The sequence below is a fragment of the Haliotis cracherodii genome, unplaced genomic scaffold (genome assembly GCF_022045235.1).
Source record: "Haliotis cracherodii isolate W230 unplaced genomic scaffold, xgHalCrac1.p SCAF_2, whole genome shotgun sequence".
Classification (NCBI taxonomy): Eukaryota; Metazoa; Mollusca; class Gastropoda; order Lepetellida; family Haliotidae; genus Haliotis; species Haliotis cracherodii.
In genome coordinates this window covers 10,395,315-10,415,269 of record NW_027266275.1, presented here as the reverse complement: position 1 = coordinate 10,415,269, position 19,955 = coordinate 10,395,315, and the positions used below count along the sequence as shown (strand labels likewise).

The 19,955-nt window shown below is 38.7% G+C and overlaps 1 protein-coding gene across 2 annotated transcripts in view; it reads left to right on the top strand.

Annotated features, from left to right (window-relative positions):
* The window catches only part of LOC139468672 (GTP-binding protein Rhes-like), a 70,066-nt gene extending 51,191 nt beyond the window's left edge, over nucleotides 1-18,875 (top strand). For both annotated transcript variants that reach the window (XM_071250798.1, XM_071250799.1), the window contains exon 3: nucleotides 15,197-18,875. In XM_071250798.1, coding sequence (XP_071106899.1) covers nucleotides 15,197-15,759 — 563 coding nt within the window. In that variant the 3' untranslated portion in view covers nucleotides 15,760-18,875. The remainder of the gene's footprint in view (nucleotides 1-15,196) is intronic.
* Nucleotides 18,876-19,955: the final 1,080 nt, after the last annotated feature.

Below are 19,955 nucleotides of genomic sequence, written 5' to 3'. Positions count from 1 at the left end.
GGTTCAAGATATGAAACCAACGTAGAACTATTACATTGACTTTCAGATGACATTAAATGGAACGTCTTCTTAATTTGACATTGATATAAAGCAACAATAGAAGAAGCCGACAATTCTGAAATATTACGCAATTTTTTGTTGCAATTGTCTAGAGCAGCACAGTCAGTGTGTGTTATGCAAGGCCTACATTACATATGCTACTAAATATATTGACGTACAAAGAAAAAATCATGAGATTTTGTCTGCTTCCATATACTAGTAAATGTTGTAAATCCAAAATTGTTTTTAGGTGAGACATGATCATATGACTATTTCCTTTTGATTTAATTTAATCATTCTCCAATAACATTGCATCCGTTATCTGAAACTTGAAAATAAATCACGGGTTTTGACATTATCTTTCGCAGTTACACGCCTTACTTCAAAACAAAGAATTAAGCGGTGATATAACTGTGAGAACAAGTTGTCATCTGTGAATTCTTTGTGCTTAAACATCATTTGTGTGTTAATGATCACGGGTATGGTTCCTACAAACCGAGGATCATAATCGGGCGATGTTCAGCGGATCCTGGTACGGTTACGACTTTGCAATAATAAATACTATATTACCAGCATTTAAAGTTCATTATGTCATTAGTCTTAACTACCTAATGTTCAAATTACTGAATATAATAAACTCGAGTAACACTCATCCAAGGTAAAATGGACTAAAGTGAAAAAGGTTGTAACCATTTACTATCAGTTGACGAGATATTACAATTTACAAGCAACAATATACAGAAAGTACAAATTTCGAAAACAATCAATATTCTCATTTTTGAAAAAAATATGTCAGCTGCGCCCTCGACATCGAAAATGAATCCGAAGGCAGATGTTTAATTTAATGTGATCTTATCAAATGACATTGGTCTCCTGTCGTTATCCCACAACAAAGAGTACACATGTGCAGGAGGCCAAACACCCATATGATATAAACAGCTGATTTCTTTGATGAGACGTGAAATATCAATTTCTACTGTCTAGTCAATATGTTGTTGACAGTTGGCCGCTGTTCTGTTCATACACAGCTGTAATTGGGTGTTTGCACTACCTAAGCATGATGGATTGTAGTGTAGGGTGAGGCTATCTAGGCTGCGAACACTGGACATGACTTACAAGGTCACGAGTGATGCATGGCATGAAGGTTTTCGACAAGTTCGACTTGCCGCCAAGCTGCCGCTTCAGAAGCCATGTTTGAGCGGCTCCGCGTGTTAACGATTTTTACATTATTTAGCCACTTTGCCTTTAAGTTTTCAGCTTGGTTCGTTATAGCTTTCTTTTCTTACCTACCTTCCGAGAGTGCAAGTGTTCTTGAAAATCAAATGTGATAAGATCTTTCGAAATAAGATTGACCCATGCATACGCTACAAAATACACCGATCTTTTGTAACGCTTTTGTTTTCATGTATATCTTAATGACATAATATCAAGGTTTTCACTAATATATTCGTGATGTACACATATGTCATCAAGCGGGTGTGCTTTGAGATGGTAAATATTTTATTTTTTTTAAATTAATATTTTTTTATTCAATTCAGTATGTGCTGTTAAATATTTTCACATTAAGGGACATGACATGTGATATACTTATAAGGTGTAGGTTACATCCACATACAGCAGACAGCACATTTGAGTTTGCTAGTCATGATACAGGTGGACAACAATGTTAACGAGCGGTGAAATTAGAGGCTACATTTTCCTAGCTCTTTTGAGATGGTAAATATCCTGTATTAGGAATAAGCATTGTATATAGGGAGCTTTGGCGTGTTTGTTCCTAATGATGATATTATTGCAAGTGTTCCTAAAATGTGTTCATAAATATACATATTACATCAGTGAGTGAGTGTATGGTCTTACAGCATATCACGGCGGTGGACACCAGAAATGTGCTTCACACATTGTGCCCATGTCGGGAATCAAACCCGGGTCTTCGCCGTGACGAGCGAACGCTTTAACCACTAGGCTACCTGACCGCCCCAGAATGTCAGTCTGATAGTGACAACGGTCAAAATAGTCTCAAATGAAACCTGTAATCATCCGAGTAATTTCTCCGTATTCTTGATGGTTAATTCTGAATCCATTGTCAAAAGACAAAGGCGGTTCCATGCTCGTCTGTAAACACTGAAAGTAGTACCAACCTGACCTATTATATTTGCATATTTATCCGGGTATAACCCCAATTTGTACCATTTTTATCCGTTGGCTTTATCCTGCAGAAAACGTACCCATTATATTGCATGAATTATCTAGGTTTTCTATTTGTCTTATTTTAATATTACAGCAAGTATCTTGTTTTTATCTGTCGGGTTATATTACGCCAAGACGTCAAACTTCAAAATACATGTGTGCAGTGATCTATTCTATAATATTACTTTATTCTATTGAATTTGTCTCGCTTTGATATTACATGACCATATCTACGCTTGGCGCATTAAGCCTGATCAAAGCCAAGCGGGCCAAATCCGGATTACAACCAATTGCCAGTTCTGGATCATATTCCTTTTTTTCAGTTTAAAGTACAAATATATAGTTATAAATACTTTATAAATTCGGAAGTAGCCAAAATCAATGTAAACCCAAAAAGACGCGTGCACGTAAGTGCTTGAAGAGTACCAGTGATTGTGTGTAATACACGACGACGCTTTACAAAGGACTTATTGTTTTTCTCGGAACCTACTGACCTAGTTCAGGCGCCTACAGTGGCGTTTCCAGCTGCTGCTCTTTTTTCAAACAAGACATTTCAATTTGCCCCCATATAGTCATATGTTTGCGTCAACGTCATGAACGGGCGTGTGTCACCCAGTTCTTCTGGTTGCTACGTCCTTTCTTCATTTTCATCGTTAAATGATAATACATATCCTATTGGGATAAAAAAAAATAACTATATAATATTTTGCAGAATGTGTACATTTCTAACCATCAAGAATCATGAAAGGTTGGACCTTATATTTTAGAGAGGCCGGGTGGCCCGGTTGTCTAAGGCGCTATAAGTTGCCGTGCAGAGTTGGACAAGCCAGAAACCTATGGTCGTGGGTTCGAATCCCGATTATGTTTCTAGGTATGGCAGCACCAATGTGGTATGAGGAGACCTTGTGTATAACGAGTTCCCAAAACTACCGCGTAATGCTAAATGCCTGGATATCGACATTAGCTAAGTGCTAGCAAACAAAGGCGATGCATCTCAGGATAGGACTACCGAAGAATGAATATTCCTGGCATGTGGTGTTTGAATTCAATTTGCCAACTCCCTGTTGTATTCCCGATGAACTAGTATTTTTTCTGGACAGAAAACATTACGTCTAACATCACAGAACCAGTGCAAAGCAATATATGCACACGCTGTTTTCATCCGCTTTCAGGGAATACGTATGTATAAATGTCGAGGGTTCGTAAGTTAAAATATGTAATGGCCTCCACACATTGTATCCTTATGGGGGTCTACCCCTAGGCCCCTTATGTAATTGAAAGGGTGTCCTGCATAAATGACAGCATATATTTATGTTATTTTTTAGATTATTGATAGACTTTGTTCTAACCATGAAAATGTAATTTGTCTACACAGCATTACACAATGAATATAGCGACACTGCGCTTCTTTAATCTATGACCTATCGACAATTTATTCCGTTAACTCGAAAATAATACAAAGGAATGACACCCAAATAAAATAATGATCCGTGTATACAAAACGGAATTAAGTTAAGGTGAACAGGTTGAAAAGCACAAATTGGCCATAGCATGACAGAAGGTCGGGGATGACAGCATTCATAGGCATGAAACGCCGAAGCTATTTTTAAGACGATGCGACATCATGGCGTCTGTAGAATTCGTATCATCTAGTTGGTTATGATCCCGGTTAGAATAGGTCTTCAGGAACCCATGCTTGTCGTAAGAGGCGACTTACGGGATCGGATTGTCATGCTCGACTTGAGGTTGATGCATGTCTTCGTATCCTATTTGCGTTCGACGTCATGATGTCATTCACTGGATTGACTGGTCCAGTCTCGATTATTTGCAGACCGCCGTCATATAGGTGGGATATTACTGAGTGCGGCGTCAAACAACATACATGAGTTTGCGCAGCTTTTACCAGTATTCCGTCCATATCACGACGGAGGGGCACCGAGAAGACTTCATACATTGTACGCATATTGGGCATCGAACAACGTCATTCGACTGGGTTCCGTCTAAGCACAAACGGACATTGTCAGCGCGTTGAGTAATTATTCACGTATCCATCCCCCATATATCATATATATTCCCGATGCTATTGTTAACACATCGGGACTTACAGTAGTATACAGTATGATTGAACACATTAAACTGTATCTTGGGTATATGTTTAAATGCAAGACATGTGTAAAATCAAACATTATTCCGAGGGATTCTTTGGCCGAAGTACTTGAAGTCATACGCGCATTCTGATTGGTTTGTCCTATTTTCGCACATTACATTCATCGATAGGGGGACCAGTCTTCTTGAAGGTTATGGTAAGGGAATGCAAACAACGTATGCCGCTACTCCTCTTGCTGAAAGCTAACTCGATATGTTGTCCCTGGACTTCGACTTAAGGGTGTATTCAGATTGAAGCAATGGTACTGTGAAGCATTTGATACAAGACAGACAAACCTTGTAATGAGTAGTGTGCCATAGTCATATCCCTGGTATGTATATGCAAATGAACCCAGGACATCTGCGCTTCTTCTCTTCCCTACGGTTGACACAAAGGAAGCGAACGTGACGTTATTAATGCTGGCTACACACTTAACCTTGTCTAACCCTCCCCTGATCAGTCTGCGGCAGTATAGGTCACATTGTGTTAATGTGCTTGGCCTTCAGTCCTGTCAGACTCTATTTGGGGAACGGTCATACCAATATGCGCAAGTACAATGTATGAATTTATTGTGCTTTGCGGTTTCGGTGGGTAAGGTCGATTTTGGAAAGTGTACCTGTGCTTTATGATTAAAGTGAGGAGTTGAGTTTTGTTTTTTTCATCGCTATTGGCACTATTCCAGCAACTACATCACGGCGGTGGACGTGAAGAAAGGCCATCATACGTTATATTCATAAGGAAAAAAAGTTCTGATTAAAACATTATTTCTCTTATGCTCCTGATTCAGATCTAAGACCTGCATCACTTCGGGCTTTCCTTCCACAACACGCCATGCTTTAACTGAAATACTGTTCAAAGCGACATTAAACACAACTCACTCACTCACTCACTCACTGAGCTGTATTCACAACACAGTGAAGTTTATGCATTTCAATAATACATCTCTAATACAGCCAGTTTGAGATACATTAAGTGTATATATTTCTTACAATTAATTTTGCTTCCTAAAATGTCAGTTCTATTCTGAGCATATATGGTTTATAAACCAGCGGCTCTAAGTCGAAGCGTTTCGAAGACAGCAATCTAACATTAAAACAGTTATTAAATAGACAAAAGACAAGTACCTCTTTACTATTCTAACTTGGGAAAACGGGACTATTTTGGGATTTGAAAACAAATCTTATGTAAATGCCTACTTCTTTAATTTACGATTCTGTCATATTTGAGGTTATCATTTCTTAAAACATTGATCATGAATCGCATGAGCAGACTTCTCTGAAATTCAGATTAAACTGTTTTACTGGAATGGCCTTGTTGCCTCGTTTCGACGTCTCTGCAACGTGTATAAAATTAATTTGTTCACAACAACGAAGGAGACAATCTCTATCATAGAACTACTTCCACTTAATTGCAGTAGTTAACGGTTCTCTCCATGACCTTGCCGATTCCTTTGATTGCATATGTTGGTGGACAAATCGACAGTGAATTAATTTGTATCATTAAACGGCACTCCTGATCAATGCAGCTTAAATCTGTGATAAAAGCATTTTGTCATCATATTCATGATAAAATAATCACCAAAAAACTAAAACACTATTTCTTATGCTCTTTCATCTTATTCTGTTACACTTTTTTTAAGATCTTCGCTTTCTTTTTCTTTGATCTTTTTCTTATTCAAAGACTAATTTTCTTATTTCTAGGACACTGTTTCTTAATCGAAGACCCACTTTTCTTATTCTAGGACTCTATCTTTCTTCTTCCAGAAAATTCTTTTCTTAATATACTCAACAACAAAAGTTCCTGTGAAACCAATATTTTCGTGTATTTTTCAAACAAGTAAAGTTTGGTTTTCAATATTGTAGTACATGTATGGAATCAAGTCACAACAACGCAACTGCTACAGAAAAGCATGCATTCCATGCAAAAGTTGACTTTTATGCAAACCCCATGCATTTCATTACCCATGAATGGGTATAAAAACATGTGCGTTAACGGTATTCCATATGCATTGTTTAGCATCGTGCTGACAACAACCACTCAGAAAAACAACAAAATTACACAATTATTCAACATTACGAAATGCCACGCCTGTCCGAAAATGAGCGTCTGAGAGCCATTGGTATGCTTGAAGCAGGATCGAGTCAACGTGATGTTGCAAGACAATTCAACGTCCACAGAAACACCATTTGGTGTTTATGGCAACGTTGGCAACAGACGAATGCAGTCAGAGACCATCCTCGGAGTGGCAGGCCACGCGTAACCAGTAATCGACAAGACACGTCGAGGTGAACGTTACGTCAATCATTGTGTCATGGAAGAAGATCGGTTCGGGGGCGGCAGCGTTATGGTATGGGGTGGGATTACAGCAAGACAGAGGACCCGTTTTATAGTCGCAGAAGGAAATCTCAATGTCCAGCGCTACCGCAACGAGATCATGGGCCCTGTTGTTCTACCGTTTTTGCGTCGTCATGACCCAGGCATTACCTTTCAACATGACAACGCCCGGCCTCATATTGCTCGACTTGTTCAGGATTCGCTTCAACAAAACAACGTGAATGTCATCCCCAGGCCGGCTCGCTCCCCTGATCCCTCACCAATTGAGCACATGTGGGATGAGATGGATCGGCGCCTTCGACGTCAACCACGTGTTCCACAGACAATCCAGAAACTTCGAAACATGCTCCAGCAGATATGGACAGATATCCCACAGGACTTTGTGCGACGCCTGGTCCATTCCATGAGACGAAGATGTGTTGCTTGCATCGCAACCAGAGGTGGACCACACGCTATTGATTTGTAAATTGACATTTTGGCATGTTCATGTATTTTTATGAAATCACGCATTTTCTGAAGTCTGTATGGCAAATTAAACCATTTGAACACTTACAGGAGTCTTTTATCTGTTGCAAACCGAAATTGTTTCAGATTTGGTAAAAAAAACATAAATTTGCGTTAAGTCTTATTCAATGTCACAGGAACTTTTGTTGTTCAGTATAAGCCTTTTCCTTATCCAAGGACAATGTTATTAATTAGATCTCTTTTTCTTATCTCTAGGACACCCTATTTCTTCAATTTGGACACCAAATTTCATATTATGCTAAAATGCAGGTTAATCTTTAATTTTGTGAATATTTTTTTCTTAAACAAGAAAGGATATTATGCAAATACGTTTTTATCTCAGATCAAACAAGTAGCAAAGTTCTTTGTGTCACAGTTTCATCATAAATAAAAAAAATAAAAAAACATTTATTGTTTTCTGTGTCCAAACAGCACGAAATAGTCCATCCTTGAATACTGCCTCTGTTTACTATACTAAACAAACTAATACTTTGAGCAGAAGCAAGCCATGGTCACCTCTACAAATGAAGGATAATTGCGTCCTCACGTCTCAACTACCTACGTCTGGACACCCAGATTCCACTACTGTGGTCATTAGCGCTGTGATGACCCCGCGTGGTCTGAGCTTAAACATTCCTGGTGAGGGGCCACTAAATCCCACTAAGCCCACCCTTTAATCTTGCACTGAAGGTGCTCTCCTGCACGACGTCCGTGCCTATGATTTCCTACGTAGGTGTCTAGGAGATTCAGAGAAGGAGATTTAGTGACATCTGGAAGGACGTGCCACCTGCATCCATCCAAACAATTCAGTTAGTAACTGTTAGCAATATTATGTTATGAAACGTGCTTTAACGCAATTGTATTTGTGTGAGGAGGACTGTTTTCACGGCGTTACGAATTGAATATAAAATACACACAAATACAGGTAGATATATTGTAACACGTCGTACAGCCACCTTTATCATATTATTACGATGTTGTCACGTTGTAAATGGAGTGTTCATCGATGTCGACGTTGTGTCCGAAGATAACAATTGAAACCTTCCGTTTTCTGGAACTGTCAAGAAGGATTTTCGTTGGTGTTACTTGTTGTGTGTTATTTGAATAAGGCAAATCACAACGTCTGTTTCCATATTATAGAAAACCTACGCGAAGCTGCCTGCTCGGCCTCAGTTGTCAAATAAGTCACAAATGGTTTTATTTTGATGCCCATGGAAATGTTAGTACATATCATTGTTTAAAATAGAATTCAATATGAACCAATAAGTATCGCACGGATAAAAGTGTCCGTTGGTTTGTTTTTGTTGTTCGTTTGTTGCTTACCGCCGCTCTCAGCAATATTCCAGCTATATGACGATCCAGTGATTGATACCATGAACATCCATCCACGCATTTGGGATACGATGACATGCAACAACCAAGTCAGCGAGCCTGACCACCCGATCCCGTTGGTCGACTCTAACGACAAGCATAGTCGCCTTTTACAGCGACATGGGTTGTTGAAGACCTAATCTACCCCGGATCTTCGCGAAGTTGTTCGTTATATGATAAACATGTACCATGAAATGTATGTCAAGTTTTTTTCAGTATTGTCTAGTCGAGGCGTTTACCATTTCATACAATGTCATGCTTATGAAATAAGATGAAACAGTTTACGGATCGATGCTCATGATGTCAATCACTGGATTGTTTGGTCCAGACTCAATTATATACAGACCGCCGTCATATAGCTGGCATATTGCTGAGTACGGCGTTAAACAACAAACAAACAAACGTTGTACCACATGTAAATCAGGATGAGTGTTGTATTTATCACGCTCAGTCTTGTACGAGAATCATGTCCTGCTAAGCCAGACTGCCTCCGTGGTCTAGTGGTAGAGCGTCCGCCCGGAGAGCGGAAGGTCCGGGGTTCGATCCCCGGCCGCGTCATACCAAAAGACGTTACAAGATGGTACTTGATGTTACCCTGTCTGGCGCTCGGCATTAAGGGGCTAAAACAAGGTCTGGTCGGCTCGGAGTCAGTATACTGTGTCTGAGTGGGGTATTCATGTTAAACTGCGGCTCTCAGTGAGCTAGCACTATAAATCGGCATCAGTCCGGACTAGTAAAAGCAGCCACACAAACACACACACGTACATGCACGTCGCTATACACGTGCAATCATCTTGGACGCGACGTTAAACCCATTTCACCTCACCTCACCTGCTTAGCCATTGTGCATTAATATGCCTCTGTGCCTAATTTAGAACGGCAGACATCCTCTCGCACAGTTAAGTCTCTGAATAATGACCTGGCACTTGTGATGTAGCATCATCCATCAACAACCAAAATGTTTCGGTGAAGAACTCATCAATGTATGCGAGTGCGTGTGTGTGTCTGTGTGTAAACGTAATACCTAAGTATTATATATATAATACTAAATGCAAGTAGTCCACAACCCAGGTTTTTCAAGCTGGTAGTCATTTTGTCATTACATATACATTAGCGAATGGTTGAACCCGTAAAACCTACATGTGACACATATACAGAAATGAATAAAAAATGATCGTTTTTTGCAAGCCCTTTTTCATTAAAATTCCTGATGTTTTATTTGATGGTGAAGTATTGTGTGACTAAATCGCGAGGCCTCTCAGGTATTATGATAAACAGACACAAAGCTTAGAATCTCGATTATTACATCGAAATATCAATGCATTGTCTATTTATTTGAACAGTGTTCGCCATCTGCCAGTATGTCACAATAAGGAAGTTGACCGACTTAGCAATGAATCCGTTCCTTCAGTTCATTAACCTGACCAAGGTCATAATACCAGGCAGATTACCACTAACGAGAAAATAGTACATAACAAGCACGATTTGAAATTGATTTTGATTATGAAAATGAACCTTTTTGCGTTATTACCTTAGTTACTCTTTGCTCGTTTGCAGTTTTCTCATTTCAGACCTCATTTTCTAAGATGTGTACCAAACAATTAGGTCACGCTGGGCGGGTATTTTGTATTATATGTAATTATGGTTATATTGTCAAAATATCATTTGTACTATTGTCAGAGACATTATTAAGCTTAACAAGAGCATGCTGGTTCCTATCCGGTAATGCTGAAGACCGACAAAACCTTAAGGTCAATAATTAATGGAGTGTATTCTTCGTTCGACATGCATTCATAACAGCGTAAACTGTTTCATCTCATTTCATTAGCATGACATTGTATGAAATGGTAAAGGCCACAATTTGTTCAAATACATGCATTTCACGGTACATGTTTATCATATAATGAACGACCTTGTGAAGATCCGGGGTGGAATAGGTCTTCAGCAACACATGCCTGCCGTAAAAGGCGACTATGCTCGTCGTTAGAGGCGACCAACGGGATCGGGTGGTCAGGCTCGCTGACTTGGTTGATGCATGTCATCGTATCCCATTGCGCGGATCGATGCTCATGATATTAATCACTGGATCGTTTGATCCAGATTCGATTATATACAGACCGCCGTCATATAGCTGCAATATTGCTATGTGCAGCGTAAAACAACAAACAAACATATAATGAACGCAAGTTCCAGGTTATCGGGCAATTATTCCAAATAGTAACACGAGGACGTGAGGGGCGACTGGCATCATTCGACTGCTATTTGATGTAAACAAGTTTGAAGACACCAAAGTAATTACGCTGATGTTTACAAACACTGCACGCCTTATACCGGAAAGTGGCCTTACATTATGTTTCCCTAACCTCCACATGAACTCAAGTATTGATAACGTTAACAGTGTTCAGGGGTTCCATTGGGAAACACTGTCAGTTTCAACAAAGCTTCCACCGTCCCCTCTCAGCCGAATGTTTGGGTAGCAGGGTAATTTCTTACAGTATACGCCACAAGAATGAAGGGCATGTCAATTACTTTGGTCAGAGAGCAATATTTCATACATATGAAAACTCATCTGTCTCTCCGGGAACATATCTGTGTATCAATATGGCGTGTTTCTTCTGGTTGTAGGGCACAGCCCCGTTGTAGCCAATAACAACATGTAATTACATTAATAGCTTATATGGCAAGGGAATATCGTGATGGGGAGATGTTCATTTCCTTGTCAAGGTGATGGGAAACCATATTCATTTCTGTCAAGCTGACGTTTGTTGCATGACAAGCAATGAAAGGGAAATTACTGTCAAAAAGCGCCATGTTGTCATGTATTCGTGGCTGATGCTTAAGTGTTATATTGATTCGGGGCGGGAGGGTGTTGTTAATAGACCCCGTGGTCTCATGGCAATAGTTTGTATTCAAGTATGTATTTCTTTACTTATATTTGCATATTGTCGTGTTCTCTATATCCGGCTGAAGTATCATAATAAACTACATCGTATGTTAAAAGAAATCAATAATTCTATCAATAATGTAGGCACTGAACTATAGTGAGTGAGTTGTATCATGGCGTGTCCGCTTAATGTGGGAGGAAAGGCCCAAGTGATGCAGGTCTCAGACGTTTACCACTTCGGTGAAACCCACAAGCACGGTTATGGTGCTGACAAACCTAGAAACATAATCGGGGCGAACCGGGATTCGAACCCACAATCATAGGTTTCTGGCGTGCCCAAGGGACGCAACTCTGCGCAGCGAATCGCGGCGCCTTAGACGACTGTGCCACCCGTGCCCCGCACTGAACTATACCATATTAATATGTTATATTACATTCTACCATAACATTGATGAATGCTTGATTCTGATTGGTTAAAAGGAGGTCTCCTTTTTGCTACTGAAACCCCTTTCAAATATATTAAGCCTTTTCACAAGAAACGTGCGTATGAATACATGGATAGCCTACATATCGATTCACAGAAAATGGCTGCCGATCGATCAGCCCCATATGAACTGTAAAACGTATCTATATTTCCTCTAATGCACGCTGGATCTCTAATACCAGCCAGGTTTCTAATACACGCCGAGTCAAGGACTCGCGCGATATTAATAGACGACATAGCATCAAATAGAGGAAATACGGTAGTTTGATATCGGGTGTTTTGAGCGTTGGCTAGGCCACAACCCTGACTGCTTCGATGATGACATTAAAAGATTTAACGAAGGCATATATTTTGCATACAGATGAAATGTTTATGAAACTGTTAGGGAAATGTTCTATGGTGACCAGAATGGGAACAATTTAAGCTATTTTCTCATTGAAACAATGAAAGTAAAATATAACATTATAAAAATTGTTTGAAAAAACTTTATTCATGACATGTTATTTACAAACCTTTTTGTGATCGACATTCGTCGCTATCTCCGTCAACCACCATCATAAGGATTTGGCAGAAGAGGATTTTGAAGTCCATCACCCAGAAAACACTTTCGAATATCCACGAAAACAATGCCCAAACATCATTGAAGTCAAACTTGATGAAATTCATTTCATAACACACACAATTAAGAAAATCATGCACGACCCACTATGTCTGGGCCACGAATGTCCCATTCACATTCTCAGATACTGAGATAGGCCCTACCTCGGGTCAAAATGTCCGGCTCGTCTGCAGGGTAAAAAGCGGCGTTTCAGTCATACACAGTTCAATTGGTAATCATATTGTACCAGCAGGCTCGATCATTCCCAGTAAATCTACAGGTTAATGTTGAACCACATCATAGATCGGGCTTAATTTAACTAGCAACGGAGAATATAAACACAAGATTGTAAGCCATTGACAGCTGCGAGGTGTGAGTAACCGTGATGTAGGTCAAGCTCTGTCACATCCAAGTTCGGGGTGGAGAGGCATTTATTTGGATGTTATTATTGTTTACTGGGGGTAACTGGTAACTAACTAATAACACTTACACATGTTGAATATATAGTAGAATGTTAATTCAAAAAGTTTAATGTAGAAATATATTGGTTTAGCATTTTAAAACCTTTTTTCTACAACCTGTCACCCCTACAATAGAAATGATGGCATGTTCGATTTCCAAGAAATGACCTCTCGCAAAATTTTAAGTCAGTCCACAGTGTACAACAGTGTATAACAAGTAGGGAGAAATTATAACATCTGTCTTTGGACTAGGTTTGGAGTGTTATTTGTCAAATTCTTTTGAAAAACTATGTGTTTTGAACACTTATTTTGAACTACTCACGACTATGATGTTTTTAATCTTGAACTTGAGTAATAGTTGTTACAATATAACCACCTGTGGCCACTTTTCGGAATGTTCTAAGATTGCGGACCCGTGTGCCTGTGTTGGTACGCGTTGCAAGAGAGCGCCGTTTTCAAAGCGTTATTGCCGTCATGGTAGAATGGAGATAAACCTACTATGTTTTGAAATTTGATGTGGGACTAAGTGGCATGTAGTTAAACATGTGGAAAATAATATTATATGTTCTTGCTTTGTACTGTTTGCTCATTTCATAGACAAGGGAAATGCAAACTAATAAAAAATGGCCGAGCTTGGATCGAATAACCATGGACCCTAAATATAGATGTCCATGGAATAACTAATGCAAATGTATTATCTGCTGAAGAATATCCCGATCATGGGTCACATGGGGTGGTTCACCGTCTGGAGAGAGAACGTAAAATGACAGTCAATGTGCTTATCAGTTATACCAGATGCAGATTGAAACTTTTAGTTAGTAGAAGGTTACCAGTTGTATATTAGTACAGACAATATTTCTTTCGCCAAATAAAATCTATTACGGCAGAACATCGAGACTGATTGTTGTCTGCATTTGATGTTTTAGATTACATATTTTTGAAAGATTTGTATGCGTTGGTTTATTTTATGTGCGGTATTGTTCTAGACCTGAAACTGATAAAAATTTCCAGTTTTGAATTTACATGCAATCTGCCAGTTGTCAATAAAGACGAGCTATTATAGTTGATACAGATATGTTAAAAAATGACAACTATTTACTTCGTACATGTAGCGATCAATGTTCATAGCGACGGTAGATACTACTTGAAATATTTAGAAGAAGGAAATCAACATTAAGACGTAAAAGACAAATGATGAATAATATATTTTCATGCTTTTTGGCTGATATTATTCCTTTTGTAAGCCTGAAGTTACATGTATTCATTTCAATCGATGAATAACTTGACAGACAAAATGCACGAAAAAGCCGGTGTGTGTCAGTCACATTACAGCACCAGAAAGGAGTAGTTTTCTTGCTGCTTTAACTGAAATGTTTGATGTTCTGGAAGTTGGAGGGGTACATAGATATAAAGCAATAAACCATTTTGAAGAAACTTGTCAAGTCTAACTGAAATCGACGCTGCTTCGATCTCAATCGATCATACAATCAGCTGTGATTTTTTTGTGAAATCGACAATCAAATGACAAGCACCCCAACTTACCCACTACCTCATCCCCTATTGTGTTTTAGTCCATCCCTTACCTTAAGACTATGAAATACACATTTATTCAGTCGATGATAGAGACATGGCGGCGTATATACTTCACTAGCTGTGTCATTACCGCTTGTCGGTGTATCTGAATCCTAGATTTGCTCAAATCACCGTACCATTACTCGTAGGTTTCACCAAAGAGGTACGCACCTTCGAACTTTTCCTTCTACATAAAGATGACACACTTAGATTAATTCATCTTATATTAAGATGACGCCAATATTTAACTTACGTTACCTTTATTGATATATTTATGGCATTAGATAAAGTGCATACAAAAACATATATACTGTAAATAATTGAGTCTGGACCAGACAATCCAGTGATTGACATCATGAGCACCGATCCACGCAATTGAGATACGATGACATGCATCAACCAAGTCAGCGAGGCTGACCATCTAATCCCTTTAGTCGCCTTTTACGGCAAGTATGGGTTGATGAAGACCTATTCTACCCCTGATGTTCAAGGGTATTGGATTATTGATCATTTATGTAGTTCCATGTTAAGATAATTGTTTTTATGATGTTCTAAACCGTTCGTGATTGCAAATTTATATGTACTAAATCACTTACAAAATGTATTTCATCTTTAGGTGATCTCTTCATCCTGGTATACAGTATAGACAATCGAGAGTCATTTGAGGAAGTATGTCGCCTGAAGGAACAGATCCTGGAATGCAAGAGGCAGTGCAGAACCAGAAAGGCCATGAAGCTCCTTAATATCCCCATGGTTGTCGTGGGGAACAAGTGTGACAAGGAAAAAGACCGGGTCATTGATCCCAGGGAGGTGGCCAAGCTTCTGGAAGGACAAGACAGCAGTGACTATCTGGAAACCTCTGCAAAGAAGAACATCAACATTGATGATGTGTTTTTCAGACTCTTCCAGACGGCTAAACTCCCCACCGAAATGAGTCCCTCCTTACACAGGAAAGTCCATCCGACGTATGTTGGGCAAGGGGGGTCGCCTACAGGAGGAAGGATGATGTCCATTCGGAGAAAGATGAGTGATGCTTGCGGAGCAGTTGCTCCGAATGTTAGGAGGCCGAGTATAAGAACAGATCTGTTGGTGGCACAGAGTAGAACAAATACCCAGAAACCTGCAGATGAAGCAGAGCCGCGGGTAGCTGCAGCAGAAACAAAGTGTGTGGTACAGTGAAGGGTATGACCATGTATTTGCGCTTTGATCTAAAAGCTGGATCAGCTCTTTATATATTGTGGGATTCTGTGCACAGGCCATACTAGAAACACTGAGACATTAATGTGGTGGTCAAACGCTGTTGTTCAAGTACATTAAGAGTGTGTGATATACCACATTAGTAATAAAAGAACGATGTCAAATGTGAAATTGTGCGAAAAGGACTTCTTCGTATAAACACTAATTCTTCAACAGAGAACACAAATACCAATTTATAGAAAAATTGCTTGGCTGAACACAACTGATGATTATATTTCTGCGAATATATTTGTTATTAATTTGTACACAATAGTTAATGTCGTTGAATATTTAGAAGTATGACTTGATATGAAAGTAAGAATAGCTGAATGAAAGCATAGTTTACCTTGTAATGATTCACATGAAGAGTGAAACCTCGTTATCGTTATCAGCATTATGGTCGAACTACATCACGACATGTACTTTATCGCCCAGGACCTCGAGTTAATGAGGTTTCACTGTTAATTTCATGTTCTAGCAAAGTATACCAACTAGTCATTTTAACTGCATCATAGATTTATTGTTTGAAGAGAAAGTGCAGTTTGCCTTAAACAACAGCCTTATGATGTTTTCATAGTTGTTTCATCCAAAGAGTGTAAATGAGAATCGTTATATTTTAGCATGTATATCTAGAGATTTGGCTTGGCTTCGTCGGTTTTATTCTGTCATGGATATTTTGTTTACTTCGTTACAAAAGGTACCACTCGCGATTATGAAGACGCATACATATTCTCTAAACTGAAATATATTATATAACATGCTGATCACTGTTGCGTGGTACAAATAGTTCTCCGTATACGTTTTTTCTCAAATGATAAGATACGATCACAAAATGTTTTTGTCCAGCCGTTTTTTATCATGTTTCGTGTCAGATATGTTTGATTCTTAGAACAGAGACATATTTGTTAATTGTATAAGGGTTTGGTGGGTGTGTGTGTGTGTGTGTGTGTGGTGGTGGGGGGGGTGTGTGTTTTAGGGGATAAATATGAAGTGATTAGAGGTTAGAAGAAGTCAAAGAATGCCCGATTCTTTCATATTACTATATTAATTTGTCATGACAGGTTAACTATAGTAATATGAAAGGATCGGGTGTTTTTAACTTCTTTTGAGTTTTTTATATCGGTCACACACACGTTTGCAAGCAAATCGTTAAATAGTATAAAGTGGTACAACAAACATGCTGGTTAATCGTTAACAACTATTGACTATCTGCCTAACCAAACTGAAAGTAAACTACTTGTTCTCCAGTCAAGTCTCTCATGTGTTCTTGACCAATACCATGGCCAATTAATGTCCACGTTGAAATAACCTTGACAACTACATTCTGCATGACTTATCTGGATGCTCGTTGCCACAGTTGCTATCTTTACATCACGGCTGACACATCAATTTGCCAAGAGTCATCCTCCGTCGAGATCACATGGCGCTATTGGCCGACACATTGTGTTGATGGCCATGTTCGATCCGTTCTGGAACCCACCACAAGAGTAAGTATTAATCAAGAGGACATGTTTGAGTTAGGGGGTCCTCTTCTGATCGCTGCTTGTGATTGTTAGACATTTGGCTCCGACATCCTATGTTGAGTGCCGGGCAATAACTGATTGAATTTGAGATGCTTTGTGCTGAGGTTGCAAAGGACAGGGTGAAAGGTTCAAGTGGGAAGCCGCTTTGATCCTCCTGATTACAGCCCGATTTTCATAAGCCTGAGAATTCAACAATGAGAAGAAAATCAATTATCTGTTGTTTCACATAGTAGTAATCTGTTCGTAATCGCGTATCAGTAAGAAATTAGTGCTTGTATGATATAACATGATGATCGTCACCAAAATGAAAGTGTTAATATGACACATTTCCCGTAATGTAATTAGATCTCGTCGAGTCCACATATCGTATCATTTGTAAAAATGCACATCTATTGTGAAAATGATATCCATCAATGTATAGTTGTCCTGTAACTTCGTATGTGGCATCATGTGGGAGGTTGTAGAGTACATCTGGGTAGTGTTTATTTGATTGTCTTCTGTAACAGCTGCATTTCCAACTTTCATTAAAATATAAGTAAACTCTGTGTGAGGTATTGTGACAAAAACATACCAGTATATATACTGATGGAACGTAATAATGAATCACTTAGTTTTGGGACACAGTAATGCTTGCATGGGTTGTATATGTACATGTAAAGTTATCATGGGTCCCCAACCTTGTCTACCAAATATGCGTTTGAAGCAATGCAAACAAACACAACTTTTGATTCTGACGTGTTGAATTTGTATGCACGCTATTTCAAATGTACTGACAGTAAAGATTATTTCCCTATATTTTTCATTGTTCCCTTATTCGTTACCATCAGCATACTACTTCAAAGAAGTTAAAGAACACCCGTTTTTACATATGACTACATCTTTCTAAAGTAGAGATTTCGTTATGTCATAAAGATGCTATCCATTATTTGTAGTACATTTTTATAACTTTGACAGACATTTCACGTACTTCAGAATCACTGCTTGAAATTAAGTAATGTCCACAGGCACCGCTGGTTGAACCAGGTGACCAGTAGCGTGCGACTTGCAATATCTGTCCAGCAAACTGTTGAATATTGTTTAGTTTGTTTCATCGGTGAGATATATAACTGACCTTTTGACAGGAATACGGAGATGTGGAAGCTACTCTTGGCCAATAGCATCCGAATTATACGTGATCAGTTTGGCGTATCATGGAATAATACCGATATCCCTATCAAAGGTTGAGTAGTATATTTGTATTTGATGATAGTGTGTTCAAGGAACATATTGTATTGTTACTATGATATCCTACCTGTAGTACCGTCGTGGTACAATGATATAGTGCTGTACTTTGTCCGAATGATCTTGTACGTTGTAGCTTCCCGTACACAATGTTGGAACAGTGTAAAAAATATTGTTGATATGTATATGGTTTTTACATTATACCTGTATGAAGCCATATTGATATGTTTGCATTGAGCATAGACATTTGAGTCATATTTTCAAAACAATTTGTAATTTTCTACATGAGTGCGTTGAGTATGCCAATGATGAATAAATATGTGAAACACAATACTTCCTAGTTTTATTCATAAGTGGACGACTGACTTAGTGTATGATCAGTTTTCAAGATATGGTTTTAACACATGTTTAAGGCTGAACAATGTGCTTCAGAAACGTACAGGTTTGCGGTTTGGAACAAGATATAACTCTACATTGCTATACTTGTCTGATAAAACATGCTGATCTCCGAAGACGAGTCAACGTATGAGATTCGAACTTAAGTTGTCTTTTGTTTTTTTATGATCTTGTAAACAGTCCTTGGCATTTTATTGAAGATATTTTCCGATGATATTTAATTTAAAAAAGAAACTGATGTCTATGTTCGTCGCTGTGGCTTCACAGGAGCACTGGTAACCCAATGCGGTTTTAAATATCAGAGTCAAAGTGAAAGTTTTACATTGTTCGAGTAAGGAACCACCCCCTAAAAACTTTTAATTTTTTTGGCATGCGCTAAAAATGATAGCCATTAGTCATTTGTATTACACGACGCTGTTGTTGACAACCGAGCCAAATACTATACTTCTTGGGGAAATCACTTATTTGAACATGACGCATCATTAATTATGGTATTTAACTTTTTTGGATAAAATCTTATTTTCTGGGGGTTTTAAAGAAAATATTCGAATCATATCTGCGATAGCTTGACTTATAATGTATCGTAACAGCACTTCAAATATAACTTACAAAGTTCTAGTTACTCATTAGATGAGACTCAGTACATCTTTACATCACATTTATACTCGATCCAAACGTTAGCAGCAATAGCCGGAAATTTAATCAACTGATGGAGCTAGTTATCTAGTACCAAGCCATTACCAAAGTTTGGAAGTAAATTTAAACAGCAAAAGTAGGTTACTTGTTACAGAGTCAAAAATAGACGCTCTTGGTGATTTAATTTTTGGCATCATATTATGAACTAATTTCCAGCATAAATGGAGTCCCGTTAGATATGGGAAGATGATAAGGAATGGTAGTAATTAGATAGCGTCTTCTTAAGATACACGTTTCAGGTATGTCCATATGTGGCAAAGTAAGAGAATCTCACCGTCGAAGCGTAGACTGCACGAGACAGTA